This window comes from Ceratotherium simum, chromosome 5, assembly GCF_057802395.1.
Source record: "Ceratotherium simum simum isolate JZ-2026a chromosome 5, ASM5780239v1, whole genome shotgun sequence".
Classification (NCBI taxonomy): Eukaryota; Metazoa; Chordata; class Mammalia; order Perissodactyla; family Rhinocerotidae; genus Ceratotherium; species Ceratotherium simum.
The window spans coordinates 58,515,483-58,535,480 of record NC_141904.1 but is presented as its reverse complement, the minus strand read 5'-3'; the positions used below and the strand labels follow the sequence as shown (position 1 = coordinate 58,535,480).

The 19,998-nt window shown below is 43.2% G+C and overlaps 1 protein-coding gene across 10 annotated transcripts in view; it reads right to left on the bottom strand.

Moving 5' to 3' along the window:
• Positions 1–19,998, bottom strand: part of PXK (PX domain containing serine/threonine kinase like) — a 68,194-nt gene that overhangs the window by 42,703 nt on the left and 5,493 nt on the right. For all 10 annotated transcript variants that reach the window (XM_087431244.1, XM_014793303.2, XM_087431245.1 and 7 more), the window contains exons 2-3: positions 3,788–3,838; positions 1,903–1,950 (exon numbers count right to left, since the gene is read on the bottom strand). In XM_087431244.1, the coding sequence (XP_087287370.1) occupies positions 1,903–1,950; positions 3,788–3,838 (99 nt within the window). The remainder of the gene's footprint in view (positions 1–1,902; positions 1,951–3,787; positions 3,839–19,998) is intronic.

Here is a 19,998-nt window from a genome sequence, read left to right as displayed (position 1 = left end):
CATATCCTGCCCAAGACAAGCCAACATCAATACACGTGGATATTTGCATTTGAAATAAGATGCACATTGACAGTGCCCATTTTAAAAGGGAAAATTACACTGAAGCAAAAATAAAATTCTATTCTATTAAAAAGGCCATAATTGAATAGCCATGGAGATTCAACCTCATATTCCCAAAGCAAGAACAAAGAGGAGATAAAACCCTCTTCCCTACCCACCAGGCTTGGGGGCTGGGCCTAGGCAATTTCAATTTCAGAAGTGTTTCTCCCATGATTCTTACTCAGCCCTGGCTGAACGACATTGGACAAGATCACTCCTCCTTCTTTAAAACTGGGCAAAGGTTCACTTGTGCACAAAGGTGAAACACATAGTAGGCCCAACGCTAACTCCCAAATGCTCACGCCACTGTGGAAATGTCATATGGAAATGTCTGGAGGGGCGTGTGGGGAAAATCCACTGCTGGAATAAACTGCACATTGGTACCTTATTTACAATGTCATCACAGGCCCAGCTTTTGTCTAAGCGGAAGGAATATGCTATTAAAATCCACAATTGAAACCAATTAAACTCATCTCTGAGGAGAATTCAATCTCTGCCAATATTCTATCTGGAGATTTAAGTTGGTCATACTACAATTAAAATTTAAAAAGACAGCATGTGTCAAATGCATGACCATATGGCAATTAGATAAAGGTCTGCAGATACTCAGGCCAATTCTTTTTTTTTTTTTTTTTTTAATAATTTTATTTTATTTATTTATTTTTTCCCCCAAAGCCCCAGTAGATAGTTGTATGTCATAGTTGCACATCCTTCTAGTTGCTGTATGTGGGACGCGGCCTCAGCATGGCCGGAGAAGCGGTGCGTCGGTGGGCGCCTGAGATCCGAACCGGGGCCGCCAGCAGCGGAGCGCACGCACTTAACCGCTAAGCCACGGGGCCAGCCCTGGCCAATTCTATCAGAAGGAAAATAAGGCATTCGTGCTTTCAGCAGTGTTGCAAATAATGTTAAAGTTTTGACTCTACAAATGCTATTTTCCAAAGTCTGATCAATAAAACATGGCCTTTTGAAGGAAAGGAAGCATTATGCTCCCTCCCAGCCAGCAGTCCTCCTGACCTTTGTGGGCAGGATCAGAGGTCACTCAGAATAAGTGATGATGGCCACCTCACCAATGAAGGGAGCAGTCCTTCACCTCTCTGCTGAGCTGGTCATAGGCCTGCACTCTGGCTCAAGTTTAAAAGGTTTTATGTTACCAATCAAATCTGAGATATGACACAAGCCCAGGGGTCTTCAGTAACCTACAGCCAAGTGAAGACATGGGTGGTACTGCTAGTATTTCCTATGGTGCTAAAGCCCCTCTAGGACTCTCCAATCATTACTAGCACTGGCAGCGTTTCTGGAGAAAGACTCGGCAGCTCACCCTTCTTTCCATTATGGCCACCACGTTAGACCCAGTTAAATCAAAGTGATTTAGAAATACGTATTTAAGAGAAAAAAGTTACACTGGAAAAGGCTGAGTCTTTAGTTGCCGCTGAGGGCTGATCTGCAATGCTGACTATGCAGTTTAGCGGAGAGAGCCTGAGAGTCCCAGCTCTAAGTGAACAACTCCAGCAATCCATTTAGTCATTCCCAATCTGCAAAAAGGAGACAACACACAGCATCCCGTGATGGTGGTAAGGATGCAGGCTGGTACAAAGGGACTCAGCTTCAAGGTGATTATTAGAAATCACATGTTTGTTCCCAAAAGTTTATTTTTAGAGCCACACATCGTCTGTTTAAAGTATGAGTTTCTCTCTTTTGGCAGGGAAATTTGCTAATTCCTTGTTCCTGACATTGCTGTTTCCAACCGGTTTCCAAGACACCCCTAGTAATCAATGCGTATCATTGGTGTTTTAAAATACTTACCTGCAAGCTGTTGTTCAGCAAATCAAAGTCACTGTATCTCCTAACGATCTGTAAGAGACAAGACAGTGGTGTTTGGATTCAGCAAAGACCATCCCTTTTCATTCCCTTATTTAATATTTATCGGCATTCTAGAGGGGCTTGCACTAAGGATAGTAAGGCTTATACCTGGCATTTAACCTACTTAACCTGACAAGCCCAGAAAACAGACCCAGCAATGCCCCAGAGTTGGCTGGGCCATGGGAAACTGGTTAATGCCAGCCAAATTCACAAGACGCCAACAGGTAAGAGAGAATGATGATGTATTTGTTTTCAGGGCAAATAACTCTTTAAATATCTTTCTTATTAACCAGGCACCTGGAAAGATGAATTAATGATTTACAAAAAAAAAGAAAAAATAGTTTCACTGAACATGAAATGAAAGCAAAAGGAGGTAGACAGTTTTGAGGCCATTTCATCCTTGCCCTGGATAAAACTTCCCCCAGCTGAGATCCCACCACTCTAGAGACTGGACTGCACCTGCAGGCAGAGCAGCCACACCTCTCCCTGATTTCCCATGTTTCCCCTCTTGACGGACAGTCAACCTCCCACTATCTACACTTCTTTCTTAGTTACGTTGATGCCATTGATTACGCCATAGCCAAATTCTACTAGCTCTTCAGGCTCTGGGCAAGGAAATTATTTTGCTTTTAAATAGTTTTACTTCAAGCTTTATCGATGATTCTCAAATGTTAGTGTGTAGAAGTATTACCTGGAGATCACCTAGGAGCCCACTCACAGAGAATCTAATTCAATGGGGCTATGGTGGGACTCAAGAATCCACATTCTTGGGCCGGCCCCGTGGCTTAGCAGTTAAGTGCGCGGGCTCTGCTACTGGCGGCCCGGGTTCGGATCCCGGGCGCGCACCGACGCACCGCTTCTCCGGCCATGCTGAGGCTGCGTCCCACATACAGCAACTAGAAGGATGTGCAACTATGACATAGAACTATCTACTGCGGCTTTGGGGAAAAAAAGGAGGAGGATTGGCAATAGATGTTAGCTCAGAGCTGGTCTTCCTCAGCAAAAAGAGGAGGATTAGCATGGATGTTAGCTCAGGGCTGATCTTCCTCAAAAAAAAAAAAAAAAAGAATCCACATTCTTGTTAAGTATTCCCTGGGATTCTACGGCATTGGATCTAGGCCACTGTGGTCACAGACTGCTTAGAGTGAGAGGTAAGGTTCAAGCTGGGATGTGAAGAACAAGGTAAGATTTCTGGAAGATGGGAGAGGAGGGGGTTAATTATAATTACTAAAACAGGAAAGAAATGGCCCTATACAGAAGTCAATCACTCTCTGCAAATCAACTGGGATGGGAAGGACCTCTAGATCTATGAAGGAAGTTTTTTCTCTCTGAGGCCACCAACAAGGAAAGCAGAGCCTGGGGCAGTAAGAAGACCCTCCCCTAGATCCATGAGGGAACTAGCACTAGAAATTGCCCATGAGTGGACTTGGGAGTCCATGAAATGCAATGTCCTAAACTGTATAATGTCCAGGACACTGTCTCACCTTTCTACCTGGTAGACTGAACTCTAACCTCCTCCACCCAAACCATAGCTGCAGGGGAGGAGGTTTGAATTTCTAGGAACAAAACAAATAATTTACCTCTCCTACTTACTCTGAGTCAAGCTAGAGTACAACAACATCCGTGGCAACATCATATGTGAATTTAACCAAAAAACTGGGAACAGAAAAGCCTTTTATAATACATGTCTTAAAGGTAAAGGTTTACATCTAAGAGAAATATGTTTTATATTTATACATGTTCTGATTCTTCCAGATTTTTAGATGCCCCAAGTCAGAATTTTGTTTGAATATTTTTAATGTTTTTCTAATGACAAAAAAATGCTTACCTGCCAGCTGTTTTCTACAGAAATTCCTCTTTGAACCCGAATGATATATTCCTAAAAAAGAGGAGGAAAAGAGAGCCTCAATTATAAATCAGAGGAACAAAAATAAGTGAAAATATCAGATAAAGTAGACTGCAGAGCAAAGAAAATTACCCGAGACAGAGAGGGACATTACGTAAAGATAAAAGGGTAATCTACCAGCAATACACAGCAATATTAAATGTGTATGCACCAAACACCAGAGCTACAAAATATGTAAAGCAAAAACTGACAGAACTGAAAGAAGAAATAGACAAATCCACAATTATAGTTTAAGACTTCAACACCCCTCTCTCGGCAACTGATAGAACAACTAAACAGAAAACCAGTAAGGAAATAGATGAACTCAACAATACCATCAACCAACAGATTTAATTAGCATTTATAGAACACTCCATCCAACAACAGAATATACATTCTTTTCAAGAGGATATACAGATGGCAAATAAGCACACGAAAAGATGTTCAACATTACTAGTCATCAAGGAAATGCAAATTAAGGCTACAATGAGATATCACTATACACCTATCAGAATAGTTAAAATAAAAAATAATGATAACACCAAATGCTGGCTAGGATACAGAGAAACTGGATCACTCATGCATTGCTGGTGGGAATGTAAAATGGTACAGCCACTCTAGAATACAGTTTGGCAGTTCCTTAAAAAACTAAACATGCAACCATCATATGTTCATAGCAGCTTTAGTAATAAGTGCCCCAAAGTAGAAACAAGCCAGATGCCCTTCAACAGGTGAATGGTTAAACTTTGCTACATCCACACCATAGAATACTACTTAGCAGGGCCAGCTCGGTGGCATAGAGGTTAAGTTCACGTGCTCCACTTCAGTGGCCTGGGGTTCGCAGGTTCAGACCTGAGTGCCGACCTACACACCACTCATCAAGCCATGCTGTGGCAGTGACCCACATACAAAATAGAGGAAGATGGGCACAGATGTTAGCTCACAGTTAATCTTCCTCAGCAAAAAGAGGAAGATTGGCAACAGATGTTAGCTCAGGGCCAATCTTCCTCACCAAAAAAAAAAAAAGACTACTACTTAGCAACAAAAAGGAATAAACTATTGATACACACAACAACTTGGATAAATCTCTAGAGAATTATGCTGAGTGAAAAAGCCAACCCCAAAAGATTATATACTGTATGACTCCATTTATATAACATTCATGAAATTACAACATTACAGATGACAACAGTTAAGGCTGGGATAGTAGGGTGAGTGTGGGAGGGAAGTGGGTGTGGCTATAAAAGGGCAGAGTGAGATGCTATGGTTTGAATATTTGTGTCTCCCCAAAATTCATATGTTGAAATCCTAACCTCCAAAGATAAGGTGTTAGGAGGTGGGGCCTTTGGGAGTTACTTAGGTCACAAGGGTGAAGCCCTCATGAGTAGGATTAGTGCTTTATGAAAGAAGACTCCAGAGGGAACCCTTGCCCCTTCAACCATGGGAGGACACTTTGAGAAGGTGTGAAACCAGGAAGAGGACCCTCACCGGGTGCCGTGAAGACACCTTGAACTTGGGCTTCCAGCATCCAGAACTGTGAGAAATAAATTTCTGTTGCTTATAAGCCACCCAGTTTATGGTATTTTATTATAGCAACCCAAACAGACTAGGACATGAGGGATCCTTGGATTGATAAAATTTCTGTAACTTGACTGTATCAATGTTAATGTCCTGATTGTGACATTGTACTATAGTTTTGCAAGATGTTACCAATGAAAGAAATTGGGTATGGATATTTGGTCTCTGTCTTCATTATTTCTTTTTTTTTGTTTTTTTGTTTTTGTGAGAAGATTAGCCCTGAGCTAACATCCATTGCCAATCCTCCTCTTTTTGCTGAGGAAGATTGGCTCTGGGCTAACATCCGTGCCCATCTTTCTCTGCTTCATTATTTCTTACAACTGCATGTGAATCTACAATTATCTCAAATAAAAAGTTTAAACACAGGGGCTGGCCCCGTGGCCTAGTGGTTAAGTTCAGCATGCTCTGCTTCGGTGGCCCAAGTTCGGTTCCCAGGGGCAGACTTACACCACTCATAGGCAGCGACGTTGTGGTGGCGAGCCACATGCAAAATAGAAGAAGACTGGCAACAGATGTTAGCTCAGGGCTAATTTTCCTCAAGCAAAAAGAGGAAGACTGGCAACAGATGTTAGCTCAGGGTGACTCTTCCTCAGGAGAAAAAAAAAAGTTACAACACAGGCATTCAAAACTAGGTGTAGTAGCAGTCAGAAGACTAAGATCCATGATTTTACAAATTTTCAAAGTGCACATTTTTGTATGCATAGTCAGCTATAGAAGGCCATGATTAAGAAAACAAGCGAAAAGGTGAAACAGATATGCACTGATGGCCTTTTCCAAAGTACCAAATCCAGTGACCACCAAACCTGCCTGATCATAAAAATCACTGTTGGGGGGCGGGGCAGGGAGAAGAGGAAGTGTTAAAAATACACATTCCCAGGCCTTGCACCAGACTTGCTGAATCAGAATCTCTAGGATAGAAACCCAGGAATTAGATGTTTTAATAGCCTGCCCAGGTAATTCTTACTAATAAAGAAGCAAGAAACACAGGCCTAGTCCAGCCTTCTGCTTATACCCACAGGGAGTTATGACGAAGGCAGAGATTAAATCATTTAAAGAATGTCAACATTTTTTCCTCAAATGATCAGAATTATTTTAATATCTTAGACGGTATGACAACGCGTTACTCATAGTCATTATTCTTACCAACACAGTACTCAACGAATCCTTTCTACTGAATCAATTCTGATTTGAATAGAATACTTAGAAAATAAAGCCAAATAAGCATTGTTAAAAGGTAACTGGATATTAAAATAGACCTTATGGGCCGGCCCCCTGGCTTAGCGGTTAAGTGCACGCGCTCCGCTACTGGCGGCCCGGGTTCGGATCCCGGGCGCGCACCGACGCACCGCTTCTCCAGCCATGCTGAGGCCGCGTCCCACATAGAGCAACTAGAAGGATGTGCAACTATGACATACAACTATCTACTGGGGCTTTGGGGAAAAAACAAAAAGGAGGGGGATTGATGATAGATGTTAGCTCAGAGCCAGTCTTCCTCAGCAAAAAGAGGATTAGCATGGATGTTAGCTCAGGGCTGATCTTCCTCAAAAAAATAAATAAATAAATAAATAAAACTGTTTAAAAATAAATAAATAAATAAAATAGATCTTATTATACTATCATTCATTTCCATTCTGTTTATTTAGCAAAATATGGATAAAGTCCACACAAGCAGGAACTTCTGCCTCCTCTGAAATGTGTTAAGGATGGTACACTCAAAAATATCCACTCAATTATAAGTGAATCAGCTATGTACCTGGCACCATGCTTAGCTGATTTCATATAGAGTTATAAAATAAATATTTCAAAACTGATTTGTGTAGTGTGGCAAATCTCTTAAGGAATATGCTGATACAATTATTTCTGAATAGGTAAAGATACAATGCTAAAAATATCTGACATTCTTATAATTTGGGATCAGTCCTTTAGCTTTGAAATTTTCCTCCTTTCTCTGGTTTGTCTTACTGGCAAATTTTCTGGGCTTTTGCATTCTTATAGTAGAACTGAAATTAGCACATATAATTGAGTAATTCCAAACAAGTACCCATAGACTAGTTTTTTTGATGTCTAAAGTTGGGGGAAAATATTAATTCTCAAAAATCACTTCGGGCATGCACTGCTTCACTATGATTTATCAGAGGAATGATATTAATTTTAAAAATTCCAGCTCAGTGTTGGGCACTTGGTAGGTACTAAGTAAACAGTTGCTGTCCTGCTTTATATACTCTGAGCTTGACGTATGGAACTGTGTTTTACAAAGATGTTGCTGCTGATTGTAAACATCAACTAAGTAACCGTCATGTTCCCATCCCTGTGCTTCATTCATGCTGGGGATATAACTCCAAACAAGAGAGTTTGACTCCATTCCTTCCCTGCGTAGTCACATTTTTTTTAAACTTGCCTATAAAACAGCACACAGTAATGTTTGGGAGAAGCATGTGGCAGAAGAGAAGCAATAGCTACAAGATAGTGCCTGGGTCCTGATGTCAGACTGTGATATCCCAAAAAGGCATCGTAATTAATGTTGCTGCCAACTCTTTATGTTTAGGTCATTGTTCTCCAAAGAGGGTGCTCCCACCCCCAGAGGACATTTGGCAATGTCTGGTGACATCTTTGGTTGTCACAGGGGAGGGGCGAGTGCTACTGACATCTAGTAGATAGAGGCCAGCGCTGTCTACTGCTTGCAACCAGGCTGTAGCTCTTATTAAAGCCAAGAGAAGAGGGCCCTTGGGACCAGTAGAAACCTGACATTTGAAGTCAGGCCTCCACCTCCCGAGCTGGAGTCAGCAGCCCAGAATCCTCCAGTGAATTACCACACTCTCTGATGTGGAACAGAACCTGCAGCGTGTATAAAAGAGACGATAAACCACCAATGCCCAGCGGACATAGGAGGGAGAGCTAGGAGCCCTGCAGGGCAGCCCTGAGTCACATCGATCTATGCCTGCCACCAAACCTTGCCATCTGCTGCCACTTCCCCAAAGGGCCTTCTCCTTCCTGCTCCTCCTCCGGACACCACACCCTTGTCTTGGCGGGGCAAGGTGGCCACTTGTCAAGCCCTAGCATGTGAGCATTTTGGCAAGTCAATGTGGTCTGGTGCTGAAGTTCTTCAAACTGGAAAGGCACCAGGACGTGATTTCTGACTTAAGTGAGAGAAGAGAAGAGTGAATTATCATAAAATGAGCACTGATCTTGTGCCAGGAACTTTGCTAAGCCCCTTACTCAACACTTTTCATTCAATCCTCATAGCCACCTAGAGGGTATGAGATCTCAGCTCGGCTCAGCAAAATCAAATGAGCTGTCCAAGGTCACATAGCTACAAAGCAGATGATCAGGAACTGGAAGCCAAGTCGCTAATTCCTAAGACTTTCCAACCTGCCAGACAGGGCTGGCAAACCTCAGTGACCTGGGAACGTTCTAAGCCTGGCTCTTTCTGCAGTCCTGAAAGATGGGGCTCCTCACTAGTCCGTGGAACTCAAGTGGTTCACCCCTAATGATGCAGACCTATTGACCCTTATCCAGAGGGTGCTGGGATGGGGGCTATCATTTCCACAACTGTTGATTAATGCTTCCAACATAGGCTTTTTCCAAGTAAGCATCCTCACTGGCATTTTGTGTTTCCTGAGTTTCTGAAAAGGTATTTAGATTTCACTGCACAGTAGCTGGTATTCAAAGATGCCTCGGTTTGATGAGATTTTAGGAAAACTTACTTTGAATCTGTCTGGCCCCAAATTAGTTTAGTGAGGCTACAAACGCAGACCACTTTGAAAGAAATGTGTTAAAAGGAGCTAAAGCCAAAACTTAAGCAAGCCTTCAAATCAGCCTAACCCACGTAATTCTCTCTTCTCTTTGGGCACAGCTACCCGATTTACTCTGAGACTCCAAGTACAGAAACACAAGGGCAGCTGGTATTTTACAGATACCTGTCAGTGTTCCCATATCTCTACCTCTAAAGTGGAGGGTCCCAACCCTGCTGCCTTCTAGAATCACCTAGAGAACTTTTTTAAAAGATACTTAGGCTTGCACCCAGAGATTCTGATTTATCATGTCTGGGCTGGGGCACCCGTAGATCTTAAAAGTTCCCCAGGTGATTCTAATGTGCAGCCAGAGGCAAGAATCACGGTTCTAAAATCTCTTAAACAGGAAGCAGCCTCACACTACAAAAATAAAAACCCTTTCATGAGAGGAAGGAAATGAACCAAGCACCCACCAAACCTCACAGTCTCCTCTACCTTCACTCTCATCCCTCCCTGCCTCTTCATAGGAGCTCAGCTCTCCTGTCTTCTTGGGTATAGTATGTACCCATCCTGAGCCCTCTAGGGATCCCCTACTCTGGGCCCTGTAGTGGTGGCCTCCATTGCCACCACTCTCCCGATCTGCTAATGGCCCTTTGAGGTAAGCAAGGAAGAACCATCACCCTCCTTTTACAGCGAAGGGAAATGAGTCTCTGAAAGGATGAACGCATGGGCTAGAAAGCGGTGGATCTGGGATAAGAGGCCAGGTCTGTTTGTCTCCACCACCCACTAGCCACACCACTCCTCTGAGTTCATTCCCAAACCTGCTTCCTCCTGGCACTTTTCCTTCATAGGAAGGCCTGCAAAGAATGCTGAGCACAAGCGACCTTGATTCAACATTATGCTGCTTCCCTGCTCAGGCACCTTCCAGGGCTCCCACCGGCCACAGGATAAAACCCAAACTCCCTAGCCTGGCTTCCATGTTCTTCCTCCACCTGACCAAACTGTCCTAACCCTTTCTTTCTACTCAAACCCTCCTTACCCACTCAGACTCTTTGTATCCTCAACATCCCTTACCTCCTCCCCTTCTTTGCTATTCTACCTATTCAAAACCTGGGGAATGCAGCTTTTTAATCACAGTACTATTTTTGTCCCATGTCTCTCTATGTTTGGGGAGGAGGGATCTCTCCAACTGGATTAAGTTCTTCAAGGACTAGAACCACACATTTCTAGCACCCAGCACAAGATCAGGCCAATGGCAGAAGCGCAGCAAATACAGTTGATGGGTATTTGCTGACTGACTGCTTGCACCTTCGGGAAGGAGGAAGAACGTTGCTCTTTTTCATGTGCACCTACATCAGGGTAAAGTCAAATAGCACGCTCCAGAAAATCTCCACGTGATCTCCCAAGCCCTCAGACTTATCATCCCTTTATAAAATCAATATTCAACCCACAGGATCACACAGCACAAAAGCTGCAGCCCACGGGCAATGGGCAGCATGGCCCTGAAGGACAGAAGGTTTCTGGGGAAATTCTCATAGTTGTAGGACTTCTGCTCAGCTCATCAGTCACCTGCCTGGCTGCTAACAGTCCTCAATGTTTCACTTAGAATTAATGATTACTCCTTGCTCTGCTAAATATTCAGTATTTATCATTGTTTCATCCACAGATTTTCAGGGCTAGAATGTACATTTCTTTTATTTTAATTGCTGTGCAATCCAACAATGTGCAAAACCTGCCCCCAAACAAATGAAAGCATGATGAGTTTTAAAAGGCATCTGAAGAATCACCACCATCTTAACCTAAATTTTGGCAGGCGAGGAAAGCCTAGTGTATCTCCTTTTCAACCAAGTGAAATAAATTTCATTTAAAATCTAACTGACTGAGGGCCGGCCCTGTGGCTTGGTGGTTAAGTGCGTGCGCTGCGATGCTGGTGGCCCGGGTTCAGATCCCGGGTGCGCATCGAGGCACCGCTTCTCCGTTCATCCTGAGGCCGAGTCCCACATACAGCAACTAGAAGGATGTGCAGCTATGACATACAACTATCCACTGGGGCTTTGGGGGGAAAAAATAAAATAAATAAAATCTTTAAAATCTAACTGACTGAATCATAGAACCAGGTGCTTTAACTTTATGCAAAACAAAGTCTCCAGTTTCTACTGTGTTCACAGAAGGGACAAGGAACACATCACAAACACACCGTAACTCCTGCAGGGAGATGCAGCAGCTGGTACTGCGCATGCTTCTGCCTTCCGCCGGCCTTTTGAAGTCCACACTCCCCTCTGCACGTGGGTCTCCTGCGCTGCCAGGGAAGCTGGTCTCCACACCGACTTCAAAGACAGCCAGTGTTCCAGCTATGAGAAATACTGCAAAGCAGCACTCAAAAATCCTTTTGGCCTCAGACATGACTACAGAATAGATATGGCTTTATAAGTAGCAGTTCCTGGAGCATTCTATAGTACAATGACCCTTAAATGACGCCAAAGCAAATTACATAATTTGCCAAGATGGGAACCCAGTAATTCCATCTTACATCAAAGCAAAGGAAAAAAACCTCAAAAACTGAGATTCAATTAAATAGTAATTTAAAATGAAATATAACCTTCACTTAGTTCAGTAATCCTCACATCACTTGGGCTGACGCCCTAAAAGTATAGAAATGGAAGCAGTGAACATAACCTCAGAGAACCACCCACCACATATTTAACCAGCTAGAAAGGACGATTAAACACACAAACTCTGATCTGGTTGGAAATGATTTTTATGTGGGCTCTGATATCTAAGGTGGCCAAATCTTCATCCCTCCTGCCTTCAGCTGGCACCAACCTGAGGACCTGCTAGGACGGAAGTGCTCCTCCTCTTCCTGGGGCCACTTCTCTACCTAGCCCTAATTGCCACTGCCCCAAAGACAGACCACTGGGAGTCCTTCTGGAGCCTGACGGAGGAGCTGGTCACCGTCTGATGATCAGCCACAATGTGCCACCCCTCCCCCATACCACAACCACAAGTCCTCAGGGGGAAAGGGAACCAGCTTTCCATTCACAGAGATCAGAATTCAAAGCCCAACTGCCACTTACTAGTTTTGTAACCTAACTTCTCTGAGCCTCAGTTTATCCATCTGCACAATCATACCTTTCCAACAGGGTTGTGGTGAGGCTCAGATGAGATCATATATTTAGAGCATCCAGCACAACAGCCAGTATTGTACCTTAGTTTTCTTTTCTGCTAAGAAAATAGCAAACACCAGGTATCTGCAGGCGAACATATCATGGCTTTATTCAGCAAGCACAGGAGACAGCAATAGCACTATTAAGAGCACCAAGGGAAAAAATAAATAAATAAAATTATAAAAGGATGTATTAAAAGAATTTTTCATTACACAGGAAAAGGCGTATGCTATACTCTTAAATATTAAAAAAGGATAAAAAATTCTGTGATAACATTGATAGGTAGAGGGAACTACACCAAATGTTAACAGTAGATGTCTCTGGAGATGAAATTATGTGTGGTTTAAATTCTCTTAGTTATTTTTTCTATACTTTTCAGGTTATCCTCAATGAGCATATATTACTTTTATAATCAGGAAAAACAATTTTTTAAAGTTTCTTTGTTTGCTACACATGTAACTTAAAACATGCTCCTTTAAAATAAGGAATCCTGAGGGATAAGATAAGGATTGAGATTATCTGAGCTTGGACAAGAGCACAGTATGTTATCAATGATAAATGCAAGCTATCATCTGTTTTCCTTTGTCAAGGGAACGTTTGGTCATTTTACGACTCATTAGTACTTTTACTGTGCTGAGGAGGCTGGGAAAACAAAAGATGAAAGTCAAATAAACGAACTCTTCCACTTGTATCAGGAGTGGTAAAACATTTGGTAGGAAAGAAGCTTGAAACTATGAGTTGAAGTCAAGCTAGCGGAGTCCCTTCTGGTTTTAACAATTTATAGTAGAAACGGTCACCACCACTAAGGATAATGGAGGGTTGTCTACACATAAATTTATTCTACCTAGCCTAAAAATGTTGCTGCGTTCTCCTCAGACACCAGTTCTAATTCAGAATCAACCATGAAAGTGACTCTCCATGCCATGCTGCCATCTCTCTTCAGAGCTGAAGGTAATGACTGTTTATGGAGCACTTACTCTACATCTTCTGCTCCTCAGCTTAGTCCATCTCCCAGCAAGGCTTGGAGGCACCTGTCACTATCTCTCTTTCCCAAGAACCCCCAGGCTCAGAGAGGTCGATGCCTTAACAAGGGCATACAGCTAGTAAGTGATGAGAATGGACTCCACCCCAGGCCAGCATCGCAGTTGTATGGATTTAGGAAGAATGCTTTCACATCACATGCCCTCTCAATCAGATGAACAGAAGTCAGCTGAACAAGCAGAACCAGTCCATCAAGTCAGGATGCAACTGGGAGCAAGTGAGAGGCAGAGTAAGAGCCCAGGCCTGGGGAATATGAGTTAAATATACCTGCAGAACTCAGTCTCCCAACTTTACTGTCCCTGCACTCTGCAACGCACCTCCTACAACACGTACACAAACTGCTGTCTGTAAATCTGGGCTGAATGTAATCTGGACACTGCATAGAAGCTGTGTGCAAATAAGAAAACTATTTTCTCTTTACAGTATTAAACACTAGGAAGGTTCTGAAGAAGCATAAAGGAAGCATTTTATAAGAACATGACTAAAATGGACACCAGATTTATGGAGTACTCAGCAATTTGAATGGTAGTTAATTTCAGTTGTACCAAAATGGAACAGAGTCTTTGACTAGCTGTTTTGCTTCTACGCTATGCTCCTATTAAACACTAACAACAGCTGCACAATAAATGAACTTCTTCCCTGTGCTTTACTGTTAAAAACCATGAAAGGGGGCTGGCCCTGTGGCATAGTGGTTAAGTTCAGCATGCTCTGCTTCAGTGGCCCGGGTTCATGGGCTCAGATCCCAGGCAGGGACCTACACCACTTGTCAGCCATGATACGGCGGCAACCCACATACAAAATAGAAGAAGATTGGCACAGACGTTAGCTCACGGCTAATCTTCCTCAAGCTCAAAAAGAGGAAGATTGGCAACAGATGTTAGCTCAGGGTGAATCTTCCTCAGCAGAAAAAAAAAAAAAAAAAAAAAACATAGAGGCTCTGGATCTCAATGATCACAAAGTCTCGCTGGTCACAGGGCTAGAAAGTCCTACTCTCTAGCTCACCCTTTGTCAACTGGTTCAGCAGTTTGGAGAAAGTAATGGCCTAAGGCAGTGACATCCAATATGGCAGCCACTATGCACATGTGGCTAGTGTGACTAGGGGATTGAATTTTTAATTTTATTAAATTAAAGTAGTCTAGTGGCTACAGTACTGAACAGCACAGTTATAGACTATTTGCAGATATAAACACAGATATTTATGAAAATGTAAGCATACTAAACATAGTGTTATGACTTGCTTTTTTTCCATTTAATATAATATGAATCTCTTTCCATACTAGTAACCATACGTCTGGGTATTATTATTTTTAATGTCTATATCTGTGCTGTCCAATATAGTAACCACAAGCAATATGTGGCTATGGGGTACCTGAGATGTGGCTAGTTCACATTGAGATATGTTATAATTGTAAAATACACCAGATTTCATAAACTTTATATGACAAAAAGAATGTAAAATATATTAATAATTTTTATATTGATTACATGTTGAAATCATAATATTTTGAATGTAGTGAGTTGAATTATCTCTACTCCTATACAGCCCAGATGGGAGAACTGAGAAAATGGTCACCCAAAATAGTGTCTGGGTCTGTGGTTCAGGGGAGGACCCCTAACTTGTCCTCATCTAGGCCTACGCTTAGTGGAGCCATCAAACAGGTCCATTGCTCTAAGGGCACTAATAACAGATCAAGATGGGGATGGCTCCCCACTGGTTCTCTTTCATTCCAAGTCCACTGGCCTCATACAAACCTTCATTCTGCCGCCCCCAGCCCAGTGGCCTGGAGCAAATTACTTACCCTCTCTGCACCTCATTTCTTCCAAATGAAAAATGAGGATAATAACAAACTCAATTCAGAGTTGTTACAAGGATCAAATGAGAATCTACAAGAGTTTGGCAATTTCTTATAAAGTTAAATATACACTTACTGTATGACTCAGCAATTCTATTCCTAGGTATTTACCCAGGAGAAAATATGTCTACACCAAGACTTGTACTCAAATATTCACAGCAGCTCTATTCACAATAGCCCCAAACTGGAAACAACCCAAATGTCTACAAGCTGGTGAATGGATAACAAACTGTGATACATCCATACAGTGGAATACTACTCAGCAATAAAAAGAAACATGTAACAACATGGAAGAATCTCAAAGCTTTATGCTAAGTGAAAGACGCCAAACACACAAAACTATACCCCGTAAGATTCCATTTATATGACACTCTAGGAAAGGTGAAACAGTAGTAACAGGAAGCAGATCAGTAGTTGCCAGGGACCAGAGGGAGGGTACTGACTGCAAAGGGGCACCGAGGAAATACCTGGAGTGATGAAAATGTTACACAGTGGTTACATGGGTGTACACATTTGTCAAAACATCAAATTGTATACATAAAATTGGTGAATAATTGCACGTAAATTATACTTCAACAAAGCTGACAGAGAGAGAGAATAAGTAATTCAAAACGCTTAGCACAAGACTTGGCATGTCATAAGTTCTTAAACAATGTTAGCTGTTATCATGACAAGTACCCCTGCCTTTTCAGTATTACTCAAAACATGTAAAACCAAACTTAGACTCATCATCTTCCTGGGAAGACCAGCCACCCCGTGTTTCCCTTGTACTATTTCTTTGATCATTTCTGGTGCCTCTGTTTCCCTCATGGCTTCTACCTAGCAGACTTGTCCTCTGTTGTGTTCCTCCCTCTCTCCCTTCCTTCTCTCTCTCCTGCCATTGACCTGAGATGTGGCCTTTCTAACCTCACTGCTTCATTATCACCCTGGACTCTCCTCTCCCCTTCCTTCACCCTTCTTACCAAACCTTGCACATGGCCAGCAAATGAAGCTTTCTAAAATACCACTTTCACATGCCACATATCTGCTCAAGTCCCCTCACTGCTGTTCAGATCCCTTAGCCTGACTTCCAAGGGGCCCACAATTGGCTCCAGTCCCCCTTTTCCATCTTTTATCCCACACCAGAATCCTCCACAATAAATCCTTTTGGAATGAATGAACAAATGAAGGCAGGGACTAAGTCTGTCTTGCTTAGACCTGCCTTCCCACTGCCTAGAAGGTACCAGGAACACAGGGGCGTATGCACAACTGTATCTGCTGAATGAACTAATGAACTCTTGAAGTCTGCAAGTGCAGCCTGGCCTCAGAACATAGCTAGACATTCTTTAGTTTTTTAAACCGAGATCTTTATGGGGGGTTAGTAACAGTTTGGAATAGGATAAACGACTAGGGGCTCTGGAAGGTGTTTTAGGATTTATGTGTTAAAGGCTATAAGCCTTCTGTTTCTACTACTTTTTTTAAAAAATCCATCCATAAAATAATTATTTAAACATTTTCACCCTTTAAATCAGAACAGACTAAAGAGTCTCCAAGTGCGCACGCAGGAAGCATGGGAGGGGTCATAGAGATCAGATGAGTGTGTTTGTGAGTTAGTTGGTTTATCATGGTTTTGACCATCATACAGCTTTTTAACTGATTTTGTTCTTAGTCATATGTTTCATTTACACCGATAATGGACCATGACTAAAGGCAGGCTTAAGGAATGCTAAAGGCAAATATGAGTTAGTAAGAAGTTAGTGAGAGATACAAGAAGTGAAAATCAACATAAGATTGGTAATTCTGCACTGTCTGAAGATGCTCTTTATCGGTGCCTTAACTTGTATTCATCTTATCACAATTCTTATTGTCTCTAATATTGCAGAAATCCATGTAATTCAGATGCCAAACATCAATATAATTTTTAATAATGTACTAATCTGAATAAAATATTTTTTAAATTTAAAATCACTTTCAGAGGGGTTTTTTACAATTCAATATTACTATGAAAGGAGTTTGCAAGTTAAAAACTGCCTGGGGAGTGCTGATTTAGAACGTGTTCTCTGAAGGGCTCTGGTAAGCCCTTCCTCGTTCCCAGGACGACCTGGGTGGAGCCACTCCCACTATGCCCTCACTGCTCCCAGGCAGACTGGCACTTTCAGTACCTTACTTCACCTTTGGTTTATTTGTCCGCCACCTCTACCAGGATGGAAACGCCCTGTTTCATTCATCTTTTTATCTTAATACACAGCACAGTGCCTGGCACACAGAAGACTCTTCATAAGTGCTTGCTAACGTTCCAGCACCTTAGAGGCTTTCTGACGAGGCGGAAACTGTGTGCTTCCTAGAGTGAACTGCATCCAGCCTCAGGATAGGCACCCACAGCCTGATTACTGGTGCACTCCACTTAGGAAAGGAAGTCAGCTGGGCGGTATAGAATACAAGTACATTTCTCAGGAAACAGCCTTCTGAGGACAGCAGCTGAGCACCACCCCCGCATGTCAGCATGGTCACTTGGCAGGGGAAGTGACGGGGGAAAGAATAAAGCAGAGGGCTTTCTATTTTATTTTTTCACCACGCTGCCAGAGGTCCAATGTGTGTGCACGGATGTTGGGACTCCTCCGGTGATGAACGAAAGCTGGGATGTGAAGAGCTGAAATGGGCATTTGCCAGGGGCCTCCTCGCTTCAGGCCTGGCCTCCGGGAACTCATCTGCCAGCTCAGTGGCTGCCAACTCAGCCCCGTGGCCTGCCCACTTGCCTCCTGCACGTCTTCCACTGCCTCTCAACACCAACAGCCAGTTCTGCTGCCAGGCAGGCACGGTAAGGAGACCTCGTGCTGCATCTCCCTGAACCTGGCTGTCAAAACGTGTTCCTCCAGGGTAAAAAAGAAATAAAAAGGAGGCGGGGAGTTGCTCTTTGAGATGTCACTGGTCTTTTTTGCCATTTGTTAGCAAGTAGTCAGAGCTGATGGTGAGACAAACTTTTAAATAAATAATTTTCCTTTTTCCATTCAATATACTTGAGTGCCTAAAAAGAACTAATGCCTGAAAAGTTACTGGTGCTCTGGCAAATACAGAGGTAATAAACTCCAACAGTACCGCTGACACTTAGTGCTGAGCTCTGTTCAAAATGCTCCGTGTGTACGAGCTCAGTTAATCCTCACAGCAGCCCTAACAGACTCTTACTATCCCCACTTTACAGACGAAGAAACTGGAGAGATTAAGAAATTTGTCCAAGGTCATTAAGGCATTGTCTCTCTCCTCAAGTTATTCAGTTTCACCTGTGTCAAAGGGTGAGGCTATAAATAGAAAACGGGGTAGTAAGAAATAATAGGGGGCCGGCCCGTGGCTTAGCGGTTAAGTGCGCGCGCTCCACTACTGGCAGCCCGGGTTCGCATCCCGGGTGCGCACCGACGCACCGCTTGTCCGGCCATGCTGAGGCCGCGTCCCACATACAGCAACTAGAAGGATGTGCAACTATGACATACAACTATCTACTGGGGCTTTGGGGAGAAAAAGAGGAGGAGGATTGGCAATAGATGTTAGCTCAGAGCCGGTCTTCCTCAGCAAAAAGAGGAGGATAAGCATGGATGTTAGCTCAGGGCTGATCTTCCTCACAAAAAAAAAAAAAAAGAAATAATAGGTGTGCAAAATGCTTGCACTTTGGGGACAAATAAAGCTGAATGGATATTTCAGAGGAAGTAAAATCATACCCAGCGTGGTCGGTAAGATGGTAGGTAGTAGTCCACGAAGGGTTTCCTGAGCTACCGCTCAAATAACTGTATTCCTTCAACAAATTCACTTATTCAACAAATATTTATTGAATGCTACTAGCTATGTGCCAGGGACTGTGATAGTTTGAAATGGAATCAAGGGCCGGCCCTGTGGCTTGGTGGTTAAGTGCGCACGCTGCGATGCTGGTGGCCCGGGTTCGGATCCCGGGTGCGCATCGAGGCACCGCTTCTCCGTTCATCCTGAGGCCGAGTCCCACATACAGCAACTAGAAGGATGTGCAGCTACGACATACAACTATCCACTGGGGCTTTGGGGGGAAAAAATAAAATAAATAAAATCTTAAAAAAAAAAAAAAAAGAAATGGAATCAAAATAACAATACATAGTCATGAAAGGCGGGACTTAGAGGAAAAGAAAAACATTTAAAGAGAAATTCACGGCCAGAGGCAGAGCAAGCTGCCCAAATGGCCCTTACCATCTAAGGAGTGGGAAGGGCAGAGATGTGCCCTCCCTTCACAGACCCACCTCTCCATCCTGAGAGCTCCTAGAGCAGGGCTGCTCCCCACTGCATCCTGACAATGCCCACCAGAGAGCCAGAGCTCGAGAAGTGCCCGTGGAATAAACATACGCAAGGCTGCTAGTGAATGTGGTGATCACATGGTCACGTGCAGAGATGCCTAGAGCATAGCCACGTGCCTCCCAGCCATTCCCTGTGCTCTGGTGGGTCAGTGGGTGCTGCAGTGCTGGCCAGACCCTTGACCCGATGCTAGAGGTCTGATGTGAGCAGACCCGCTTCGGGCTTCATATCCCTCTGCTTCTACAAAGAGGAAAGCTTGCAAGACTGAAGTGCACTGAGTCCTTGCCGGGGAATCACTTTTCACCTGGGAGAAGGGCACCTCAAAGGAAGGCCCTGGATGAACAACATTGCTTTCCATTTTCACCTCTACAGGTGGTTCTCAGACACTTCAGATCCAGGATTCTCTCATCCCAACATTTCATTCATTCCCTCTTCCCATCACCACAAAAAAACCTCAACTGAATTAGTGAGGAGAAATGACTGGTTCCTGACAAGCCATG